This window comes from Salvelinus sp. IW2-2015, linkage group LG14 (assembly GCF_002910315.2).
Source record: "Salvelinus sp. IW2-2015 linkage group LG14, ASM291031v2, whole genome shotgun sequence".
Lineage (NCBI taxonomy): Eukaryota > Metazoa > Chordata > Actinopteri > Salmoniformes > Salmonidae > Salvelinus > Salvelinus sp. IW2-2015.
Window position 1 is genome coordinate 28,992,908 of NC_036854.1, and position 12,735 is coordinate 29,005,642.

At 41.9% G+C, this 12,735-nt stretch overlaps 1 protein-coding gene across 1 annotated transcript in view; it reads right to left on the reverse strand.

Annotated features, from left to right (window-relative positions):
* LOC111972795 (5'-AMP-activated protein kinase subunit gamma-2-like) overlaps positions 1 to 12,735 on the reverse strand; it is a 143,819-nt gene that overhangs the window by 127,987 nt on the left and 3,097 nt on the right. The window contains exon 2 of the mRNA XM_070446623.1: positions 4,121 to 4,403. Within this exon, the coding sequence (XP_070302724.1) occupies positions 4,121 to 4,403 (283 nt within the window). The remainder of the gene's footprint in view (positions 1 to 4,120; positions 4,404 to 12,735) is intronic.

The following is a 12,735-nucleotide window of genomic DNA, read 5'->3' on the forward strand; positions in this document are numbered from 1 at the left end:
GTTAATTTACATGTAGTAGATATTATAGAATACCTTGAAAAGGAAAACTGGTCCCTGTGACTGGTTTGTTTTTTTAATGAACGCAGTCCATAGATCTAGCTCAATGAATTCAAGCAAAGCAGGGCCTCTGCACTGGATTATGCCCACAAAGCATTCATGAAGACAAACTATTACTAAACGACTCATTAAGTCTTCTATAGGGTGAGGTATGAAAAACAACATTGCCTTTTAAGATGGTACGTGTGAAAAAACAACATTGCCTTTAAGATGGTACGTGTGAAAAAACAACATTGCCTTTAAGATGGTACGTGTGAAAAAACAACATTGCCTTTAAGATGGTACGTGTGAAAAAACAACATGGATGGTTTGGTGTTTCTAGGAGATGAATTTGTCTCTAGTAAGTCTTGTAATAATGCTCTCATACTGCACAGATGCAAAAGCCATCATTACAGGCGTCAGTTATAATGGCAACCAGCACATGCAGGCTTATATCAATAATATAACAAAAGTTATATGACTGATTCAATTACTAAATCTTCACCCTAAGGAGGGTCTCTCGCCAAGCCGTGACAATGCCAAAATAACAGTCATATTCCAGAGATCTACACACCTGGTATGTTTTGTAGATTTTTTTTTAAAGGCATGTAATTAAAACACTAAACTCATGTTGCTCTACCATGTACTCTGAAATGAGGAGGCGAATGAAAAGGGATGCAARTGCAAGTCAACGTAAATGTGTGGAAGGTGAGAGACAGAACATCCACCAGGCTAGCAAGTCCAACATCAGCCCCCCAGAAACACCATCTCCTCTGACAGCAACAATATCCAACTCTAGACCAGTGTTTCCCAACCCTGGTCCTGGAGTGCCCCCAACCGAGGGCGCACCTTCGGTTTTAGAAGAGTGGGGGACATTATTATTAGTATTATCAATTTKTTTTTATCCAGTCGGATAAACACTCCAAACAGCCTTCCCGACAGCTCGTAGGCTCCACATGGTCCTAAAGCACACCGTTGCCTCATTTTGTATCACATTCAAATGATAAAACTGAGGGGGACAGAACGTGAAAGTACCCAGTGAAAGTTGCGCCCCTGCCCACAACAGCATTTTATTGTCAGCCTGATTCAACTTGTCAGCTAATCATCAAGCCCTCAATGAGTTAAATGAGGTGTGTTTGACAAGGGCTACAGCAAAACTGTGTACTGTTGGGGGTACTCGAGGACCAGGGTTGGGAAACACTGTTCTAGACCAGGGATCATCAACTACATTCAGCCGCAGCGAATGGTCGGGGGGCCGGAACAAAATTACAAATCATTTGTAGACTGCAAATTGACCGCAAGAAGCCCAAACAGATATAATGTTTGACTAAAACATAATAATTTCAAACCTTGCTTACATTTGTATACGATCACGTGTCTCTCTATTATTACACTGCCGAGCGGCGCAGCGGTCTAAGGCACTGCATCTCAGTGCTTGAGGTGTCACCACAGACACCCCGATTCGAATCCAGGCTGTATCACAACCAGCCATGATTGTGAGTCCCATAGGGCGGCGCACAGTTGTCCGTGTTTGGCCGGTGTAGGCCATCATTGTAAATAAGAATTTGTTCTCAACTWGCTTGCCTAGTTAAACAAAGGTTCAATTTAAAATAAAATATATATTTGCGTGGGAATACTTGGGAACACTTCTTCTTAAATTAAAATCAATTGGAGCTGATTTCCTGGTGTTTCTACAATCTTTTAATCTTGATGGTTGTACAGTTGTCTCAAATAAAACTGTGAAGGACCTCGGCGTCAGACCTCTCTTTTGACAAACATATCAAGACTGTTTCAAGGACAGCTTTTTTCCATCGTGTGTAAAATTGCAAAAATCTGAAACTTTCTGTCCTAAAATGATGCAGAAAAATGTATCCATGCTAGGTTAGATTACTGCAATGCTCTACTTTCCAGCTACCCGGATAAAGCACTAAATAAACTTCAGTTAGTGCTAAACACGGCTGCTAGAATCCAGTGCTAGCCTCTCTACACTGGCTTCCTGTTAAGGCAAGGGCTGATTTCAAGGTTTTACTGCTAACCTACAAAGCATTACATGGGCTTGCTCCCACCTATCTTTACGATTTGGTCCTGCCGTACATACCTACACGTACGCTACGGTCACAAGATGCAGGCCTCCTAACTGTCCCTAGAATTTCTAAGCAAACAGCTGGAGGCAGGGCTTTCTCCTATAGAGCTCCATTTGTATGGAATGGTCTGCCTACCCATGTGAGAGACGCAGACTTGGTCTCAACCTTTAAGTCTTTATTGAAGACCCATCTCTTCAGTAGGTCCTATGATTGAGTGTAGTCTGGCCCAGGAGTGTGAAGGTGAACGGACAGGCACTGGAGCAACGAACCGCCCTTGCTGTCTGTGCCTGGCCGGTTCCCCTCTCTCCACTGGGATTCTCTGCCTCTAACCCTATTACAGGGGCTGAGTCACTGGCTTACTGGTGCTTTTCCATGCAGTCCCAAGGAGGGGTGAGTCARTTGAGTGGGTTGAGTCACTGATGTGATCTTCCTGTCTGGGTTGGCGCCCCCCCTTGGGTTGTGCCGTGGCGGAGATCTTTGTGGGCTATACTCAGCCTTGTCTCAGGATGGAAAGTTGGTGGTTGGTGGTTGGTATCCCTCTAGTGGTGTGGGCTGTGCTTTGCAAAGTGGGTGGGGTATATACCTGCCTGTTTGGCCCTGTCCGGGGTATCGTCGGATTGGCCACAGTGTCTCCCGACACCTCCTATCTCAGCCTCCAGTATTATGCTGCAGTAGTTTATGTGTCGGAGGGCTAGGGCCAGTCTGTTATATCTGGATTTTCTCCTGTCTTATCCAGTGTCCTGTGTGAATTTAAGTATGCTCTCTCTAATTCTCTCTCTCTTTCTCTCTCTCTTTCTTCTCCCTTCTTTCTCTTTCTCTTTCTTTCTCTCTCTCGGAGACCTGAGCCCTAGGACCATGCCTCAGGACTACCTGGCCTGATGACTCCTTGCTGTCCCCAGTCCACCTGGCCATGCTGCTGCTCCAGTTCCAACTGTTCTGCCTGCGGCTATGGAACCCTGACCTGTTCACCGGACGTGCTACCCGTCCAGACCTGCTGTTTCAACTCTCTAGAGACAGCAGGAGCGGTAGAGATACTCTGAATGATCCGCTACGAAAAGCCAACTGACATTTACTCCTGAGGTGATGACCTGTTGCACCCTCGACATCCACTGTGTTATTATTATTTGACCCTGCTGATCATCTATGAACATTTGAACATCTTGGCCATGTTCTGTTATAATCTCCACCCGGCACAGCCAGAAGAGGACTGGCCACTCCTCATAGCCTGGTTCCTCTCTAGGTTTCTTCCTAGGTTCTGGCCTTTCTATGGCGTTTTTCCTAGCCACCGTGATTCTACGCATGCATTGCTTGCTGTTTGYGGTTTGAGGCTGGGTTTCTGTACAGCACTTTGAGATTTCAGCTGATGTAAGAAGCTTTATAAATACATTTGATTTGATMTGATTTTGTGTCCAACACTAAAATATTATAATCATAAAAATATATATATATWTTTTTTTGCTCAGAAACCACCTGCGGGCCAAATTCGGGCCACCAGTTGGGGAACCCTGATGTAGACTATAGAAGAAAAAGGAATTTCATGATCGAACGCAACTAAATGACTTATTTTGTGTCAAATGATGATGAATATCACAATCATACCCATATGGCAGCATATCCACATGGTTGACCCGTCACAACCAACAGGAACGAGCATCACCCCCCTCAACCACTTGCCCAATAGACAACGCAGGCATTTCAATCTACTAAAACAACCTAAAAGTACACAAACACTAACTACCACAGCAGCAGAGAAACAACTTGAGCTATGTTGTAGTTTGTATTCCGTTCCCGCCCTTCAGACACATACTGCACATATGGGCGTGACCAGAGTTCGAATCCAGGTTTCCCGATTGCGACTGTACTATATTAGCCCTTTGAGCTAAAGCCTAGGCATTAAGTCGGGGCGCTAACACAACTCTCCAGGTTTCAGAGAAGGTTACAGATCATGCGAGCGTGGTTCACTGAACCAACCCTGTTAAACACAAAGCAACTGGCCTTACCTTTCCTGGCCCTGGAGAAGAGCTTGACGCTGACGGGAGAGGTGGATGTGGAGTTAGAGGTAGAGTCCCTGGAGGAGGAGCGGAAGATGCCACTGAAGCTCAGGCGACGAGACGACTTGGGTGGGGAGTCCTGTTGGGACGAAGGGTAGGGGAAGATGGTTTTGGGGGAGCCTGGGCTGTTCTTGGTCCTGGCAGGGGCTGACTTGGGACTGGAGGGCCGACTGAAGGGTCCCCGGGTGAAGAAACCTTTCGTCGGGCTGACTGACTGGCAACTCCCTTCACCCTGAGGGAGAAAACAAAGAGTTAACTTATTACGGCTGAGATCCTGTTAACGGGATCGACTTGACAACAGCCAGTGAAAGTGCAGGGCGCCAAATTCAAACGACAGAAATCTCATAATTAAAATTCCTCAAACATACAAGTATTTTACACCATTTTAAAGATAAACTTGTTGTAAATCCAGCCACAGTGTCCGATTTCAAAAAGGCTTTACGACGAAAGCACACCAAACGATTATGTTAGGTCAGTACCTAGTCACAGAAAAACACAGCCATTTTTCCAGCCAAAGAGATGAGTCACAAAAAGCAGAAAGAGATAAAATTCATCAATAACCTTTGATGATCTTCATCAGATGACACTCATAGGACTTCATGTTACACAATACATGTATGTTTTATTCGATAAAGTTCATATTTATATCCAATAATCTTAGTTTACATTGSCGCGTTATGTTCAGTAATGTTTTGCCTCCAAAACATCCAGTGATTTTGCAGAGAGCCACATCAATTTACAGAAATACCCATAATAAACATTGATAAAAGATACAAGTGTTTCACATGGAATTTTAGATAAACTTCTCCTGAATGCAACAGCTGTGTCAGATTTTTAAAAACCTTTACGGAAAAAGCACACCATGCTATAATCTGAGTACAGCGCTCAGAGCCCAAACAAGCCATACAGATATCCGCCATGTTGTGGAGTCAACAGAAGTCAGAAATAGTATTATAAATATTCACTTACCTTTGATGATCTTCATCAGAATGCACTCCCAGGAATCCCAGTTCCACAATAAATGTTTGTTTTGTCCGATAACGTCCATAATTTATGTCCAAATGCCTCCTTTTTGTTTGCGCGTTTAGTTCCAAAATCCAAATTGATGKCGCACAGGTCAGACGAAAAGTCAAAAAATTCCATTCCAGTTTGTAGAAACATGTCAAACGATGTGTAGAATCAATCTTTAGGTTGTTTTTAACATAAATCTTCAATAATGTTTCAACCGGAGAATTCCTTTGTCTTCAGAAATGCGATGGAACGCAGGTCGCTCTCACGGGAGCGCACATGACCAGATCATGCCAGACACCTGACTCAAAGAGCTCTCCTTCCCTCGTTCTTCACAATAGAAGCATCAAACAAGGTTCTAAAGACTGTTGACATCTAGTGGAAGCCTTAGGAAGTGCAACATGACCCCAAAGACACTGTATATTGGATAGGCAAACCTACAAACCTCAGATTTCCCACTTCCTGGTTGGATTTTTTCTCAGGTTTTTGCCTGCCATATGAGTTCTGTTATACTCACAGACATCATTCAAACAGTTTTAGAAACGTCAGAGTGTTTTCTATCCAAATCTACTAACAATATGCATATCTTAGCTTCAGGGACTGAGTAGCAGGCAGTTTACTCTGGGCACKTTATTCATCCAAGCTACTCAATACTGCCCCCAGCCATAAGAAGTTAACCGATTACTTTGTAGGTKATGTGTTTTTTTCCTACTCTCTTTTGACAACACAGCCCCACAGCAGCGAGCTGAGAGAGTGACGATTAAGATCCAGACTATGTTTGACAGGTTAATATTCCATGAGTGAATATTTTCTAAAGCCATAATTTCCATGTTACATCAGTCCAGAATCTACAGTACAAATTTTGATCTAGTGTAATTGTGCATATTCTGAAGTTACTGTGGCAAGACATTGATGTAGGTACATCACAGAAAAGTAGCTTGAAACTCTAATATACACAAAATGCACAATTCTATATAGCTATTCAACTACTCAAATGTTATTTCATGCCATTCCTTATTAAGAGGAAATAGCTCCCACTATCTGTTTCAAGAGATAGATACAATCAAGAAAACATATTAAACCTGGTTTTCTATCACTCTGACATTCATGGGGGTGTCCAATCTTCAATACACAAAGGCAGGGACTTTGTGAAGCCTTAAAAATGGGTTCAATGCCACAAAAATGCTGTCCTGATTTACAAGTTTCTTGTAATGTTTTCCTGGTCAGATACATAGAGCATTGATTATTAGCAGGACTACGAACTAGAGCTGAGAATATAAACCAAAAGTTATCGATACCAAACAAACCGACCACTTATCATGGACAATTTGCTGATATAGTTCATTCCAATTAATAACCTATAGGGCCCTACTAGAGAAATGTGAAGTTTCAAATGTAATAAGTTTGCTATGGGTGTTTGTTGATGGGGAAATTGATATCTACAACATTCAAAGTAGGAGTAGTAGTTACCCCCTACAGGCGATTTCCGTGGACCCGCGGAAATCTAAATAGTGTAATAAAAAAATCCCATCAAAATTTGTCAATTTAAACTAAAGATATGGTTTGTTTTGCATTGGATGCGTCTCAATCCAACACATCCGCCAATGTCAGTCACACTTCCGCATCTGCAGTGAAAGGTGGCAGACCTAGAGCAGTGTTTGAGACGACCCAAAAATGAGTCTTCTCACTTTATGGAAAGGTGAGACTCTCACGAACATGATGGCGTTCTCCGTTTTGTTCTATGATCCCAACAGGCGTCTTGGGACTCGTCTGAAGTTGGTACAGCCAATCTGCCAACTTCTGTCTGGAGCGTCCAAACAGTTAGGGCTACACACTAATATGACCCCTCTGTGGAAAGGTGAGACTCTCACAAACACGTACATGTCGGTTGTTTTGCTCTAGGATTCCCATAAGCCTCGTCTGAATGTCCCCTGGTACCAGTTTTAAAAAATGAATGGAAGTATATATGGAGATAGTTTAATGCCAAAAATAAAAGGGTTAAATATACAGTTGAAGTCAGAAGTTTACATACACCTTAGCCAAATACATAAAAACTCAATTCCTGACATTTAATCKTAGAAAAAATTCCCTGACGTAGGTCAGTTAGGATCACCACTTGATTTTAAGAATGTGAAATGTCAGAATATTAGTAGAAAGAACGATTTATTTCATATTTTATTTCTTTCATCACATTTCCAGTGGGTCAGACGTTTACATACACTCAATTAGTATTTGGTAGCATTGCCTTTAAATTGTTTAACTTGGGTCAAATGTTTTGGGTAGCCTTCCACACTTCCCACAATAAGTTGGTGAATTTGGCCCATTCCTCCTGACAAGAGCTGGTGTAATGAGTCAGGGTTGTAGGCCTCCTTGCTCACACATGCTTTTCAGTTCTGCCCACAAATTTTATATGGGATTGAGGTCAGGGCTTTTGTGATGGCCACTCCAATACCTTGACTTTGTTTGTCTTTAAGCCATTTTGCCACAGCTTTGGAAGTATGCTTGGGGTCAATGTCCATTTGGAAGACCCATTTGCAACCAAGCTTTAACTTCCTGACTGATGTCTTGAGATGTTGCTTCAATACATCCACATAATTTTCCATTTTCATGATGCCATCTATTTTGTGAAGTGCACCAGCCTCTTGCAGCAAAGCACCCCCACAACATGATGCTGCCATCCCGTGCTTCACGGTTGGGATGGTGTTCTTCGGCTTGCACTTCCGTACTGCCCAGCGACAGCCCCGAAACCTGAAGGATCTGGAGAAGGTCTGTATGGAGGAGTGGGCCAAAATCCCTGCTGCAGTGTGGCAAACCTGGTCAAGAACTACAGAAACGTATGATCTCTGTAATTGCAACAAAGGTTTTCTGTACCAAATATTAAGTTCTGCTTTTCTGATGTATCAAATACTTATGTCATGCAATAAAATGCAAATGAATTACTTAAAAATCATACAATGTGATTTTCTGAATTTTTGTTTTAGATTCCATCTCTCACAGTTGAAGTGTGCGTATGATAAAAATGACAGACCTCTACATGCTTTGTAAGTAGGAAAACCTGCAAAATCGGCAGTGTATCAAATACTTGTTCTCCCCACTGTATGTGCAAAGTTTTAGACTTATCCAATGAACCACTACATTTCTGTTCAAAATGTTGTATCYAGTCTGCCCAAATGTGCCTAATTGGTTTATTGATACATTTTCAAGTTCATAACTGTGCACTCTCCTCAAACAATAYCATRGTATTATTTCATTGCAAATTGMACAGTGCAGTTAGATTAACAAGAATGTAAGGTTTCTGTTACTTACAACCTCATGCTAATCACATTAGCCTACGTTAGCCTAACCGTCCCACCGGGGGGACACCTATCCCTTAGAGGGAAAGAAATTCCATAAATGTASTTTAACAAGGCACACCTGTTAATTGAAATGTATTCAGGGTGACTACCTCATGAAGCTGGCTGAGAATTTAAAATATATTTTGATTTGTTTAACACTTTTTTGGTTTCTACATGACAGGGCCTAGACTGTAGAGGGTTTTAAGGGTAATATAAAACAAATATTGTGGTACACATTTATGTTATACATTTATGGTTCAATTCATCGTTATTGTGATAATTCAGTCAATTTATCGTGATATGGATTTTGGTTCATATCATCCAGCTCTACTCTCCATTCGAAATCAGGGACATTCTTGAAATAATTCAAAATATGAATTTCCGTGCCAAAAGGTCTACTAAACTTGCCCCTTTCAGAAAAGCAGCCGAGTTAGAGAGGGAGGTGCATCAAAATCTTTTATTAATGCAAACTGTTCATTATGATTATCTAATAATGCAAAGAAGAGTCAGTTATGCTGTCTGAGAGTTTCTGGGATAACAAGACGATTCCCAGAAATGTATTGTAGATCTTCTCTAATCTCGTTGACAGACTATGTAAACAAAGCATCTGACCAAATTACGCAAGATTTTAGTCCTGAGTTAACCGAGATTAGGTCTTCGCTGAATAATTACAATGTTCAAGCCAAGTCGGGAGCTTCCGACTTGGGGGCAAATAGTCCATTAACGACAAGAGATTAGAGCTAAAGGCTGGTGATGGCATTGGAGTAGATTKAAAAATATAATAATTCAAAAATATAATCAATGTGAGGAGTGACTCAGCCTTCCCCTTTATACATATTAATATACCTATGGACATAGATGGCTTCAGGGTTGCATCAAATCACACGCATAAGCTTTTAAGGCATGCAGTAAGATTATAGAGAATTATATGAAGAACATTATACTGAGAATAWACAGAAGCTGCAAGCAGCCATGGCGGGGTTCAAGCCCTATAGCACCACAGTGCCACCATTTGGACAATATTTACTAGTTGCCTTTGGATGAGCTACTTCTGTACTCAACATGCCTGCCAAATATCACAACTCAAATGAAACAGATCATGTGATACGCTTTTGATGGATTTTGGACCCGTTTTAATGATGTTAACTACTTTAAACGTCTTCTTTTCCAGAACTATTGGAAGGATCGGCACCAGGTTTGGTATATAGCATCTATAGACGCACGTCTTTAAACGCAACATTTTACAAGACTGTAGCTTAAACAACATGGCCACTATCAGCCAATGAGCTTACATTAATGTTTTCCCCTGTCCAACATCTCCACCATGCAGCCAAACATAACCATACTCTGCAGGTTATTTAGACTCACATCCCTGAGCATGTGTGCCAATTCCATGACTCTGAGTCAAACAGATCAATATATATAAATATGTGGCAATTATAGTGCCACCATGTGGTGGATCTGATTGTTCTTGTATATGTTGAGTCTTGACAGAGTTTGGAACATGCATATCAAGTTTTGTTTCAATATGAATAACCGTGCTTGATTTATAAGCATTTATGTACCAGGTCACTCCCACTTTAATGTTTATTAGTCCATATTAGTCCATGTTGCTTGAGGTACTTGCCTAGAAAATGTTATATTGGGAGACCTTAGTCCATAGATGCTATATCAAGTTTCGTGCAGATCGGTCATTTGGTGCCAGAGTAGCTTTGTTGCTTCAACCCCTTAAAAGGGAAAGTGTAGTCGGAATGGACTGGTTATTCTTGCACTGTAATGCTGGTTTTGAACTGTAAACCACTAGGCCTATTACTCTGACTGAGAAAACAATATTTATTTACTTCATTTGATAAATGTCCAACCCTTTCTCATGTTCAGGTGTTACACAAACATGCTGATATACTCCATTTAAATGACATTGCAGCCTCATGTTTTTGGCCTATGTCCAAACCGTAAGCCATTCCCATGGCAAAGTTAGGAAAACAAAAAACATATGTACAAATACACACACACATGCTTGTGCACAAACACACACACCGAAATGTGTGTAAAAAAAAAAAACACAAGCCTGAGGTGAGGACATAATCGAAAATAACAATCTGGAAGAAATATGAGAAGCAATGCAGGGGCTATATTTACTATAAACAAACCTACTGTTGTGTATTAGGCACAGTTCAGCAACGAGGTAAAGCAACAGTCAGTATGAGAAACCATGGGAATAAAATAGGATATGTACTAAATATACTAAAACCTTGGGAGGGGAATAATCCACCACACTCTACATCCTTGAAAGCTATCATCTTATTTATCTATCTTTCTCTACAGCCTTCACTGGTTTCCTTGGTGTTTTTTTCTGATTGATAGTCGTCCCTGTAGCTTCCGCTTCAAATCCAGGAAAAAGGAGTTGGACCTTCATGCTCCAAGGTGAGAGATGGAGGACGACACAGAGAGGATTCTGTCTGAGATAAGACTTAACTCATAAATATAAACACTGACTACACTAGAAGGGAACCACTATCATTGCATTTTCTGTTGTTCACATCCCAACACACCCTCACCTTCAATCAGGCAATACCGCACAAGGTTATGTATAGGCAGGGGTGCAACTTTGGTTTTAGAAGTGGGGGGCATCAAATATATTTGTAATTTTTACATTTTTTAATCCGGTCGGATAAGCACTCCGCTCGGAGGCGTCCGCATGGTCCTAAAGCACACTGTTGCCTCGTTTTGTATCACATTCCAAAGATAAAACTGGGGGGGACAAAAATGCAATTTCAGAATGTGGGGGGACCCAGTGAAAGTTGTGCTCCAGTGAAAGTTGTGCTCCAGTGTATAGGCCTACCATACAGCAGGGTTTCATCTAGCATTAGGCAAGGCGGGTGGCCACCTCGCCTCTAGCTCTCTTGCCCTACACTTAAATGAGTTTGGCTTCTATTGGTTTCAACTGAACCTATTGGTGCTAGGATGTTGCTTGGCCTAACAACACAAAGAGTTAACCTCTCTGGGATCGTTCGGGACGCTAGCGCCCCACCTAGACAACAGCCAGTGAAATTGCAGGGCGCCAAATTCAAACAACAGAAATCTCATAATTAAAATTCCTCAAAGTATTTTACACCATTTTAAAGATACACTTCTCGTTAATCCAACCACAGTGTCCGATTTCAAAAAGGCTTTACGGCTAAAGCACAACATATCATTATGTTAGGACAGCGCCTAGTCACAGAAAGCATTCAGCCATTTTCCAACCAAAGAGAGGTGTCACAAAAAGCAGAAATATAGATAYAATGAATCACTAACCTTTGACGATCTTCATCAGATGACACTCCCAGGACTCAATGTTACACAATACATGTAAGTTTTGTTCGATAAAGTTCCTATTTACATCCAAAAACCTCAGGGTTACATTGGTGCCATGTTCAGAAATGTTCCAAAACATCCGAAGAAATTGCAGAGAGCCACATCAAATAACAGAAATATTCATCATAAACTTTGATGAAAGATACATGTTTTACATTGAATTAAAGATAAACTTGTTCTTAATGCAACAGCTGTGTCAAAATCCAAAAAAGCTCTACGGCAAAAGCACAATATTCAATAATCTGAGTACAGCGTTCAGCCACCAAAGCAAGCCATACAGTTACCCGCCAAATTGTGGAGTCAACAAAAGTCAGAAATAGCATTATAAATCTTCACTTACCTTTGCTGATCTTCGTCGGAATGCACTCCCAGGACACCCACTTCCACAATAAATGTTTGTTTTGTTCGTTTATCTAACCCAATGACTCAGCACCAGTCTCTCAGGTCCCGCTCTAACCCAATGATCTCAGCACCAGTGCTCTCAGGTCCCGCTCTAAACAATGAGCCAGCACCAGTCTCTCAGGTCCGCTCTAACCCAATGACTCAGCCAGCAGTGCTCTCAGTCCCGCTCTAACCCAATGACTCCAGCACCAGTGCTCTCAGGTCCCGTTCTAACCCAATACTCAGCACCAGTGCTCTCAGGTCCCGTTCTAACCCAATTACTCAGCACCAGTGCTCTCAGGTCCGCTCTAATCCAATGACCAGCAGCCAGTGCTCTCAGCGTCCTGCTCTAACCCAATGACCTCAGCACCAGTGCTCTCAGGTCCCGCTCTAACCCAATGACTCAGCACCAGTTGCTCTCAGGTCCCGCTTCTAACCCAATACTCAGCACCAGTGCTCTCAGGTCCCGTTCTTAACCCAATT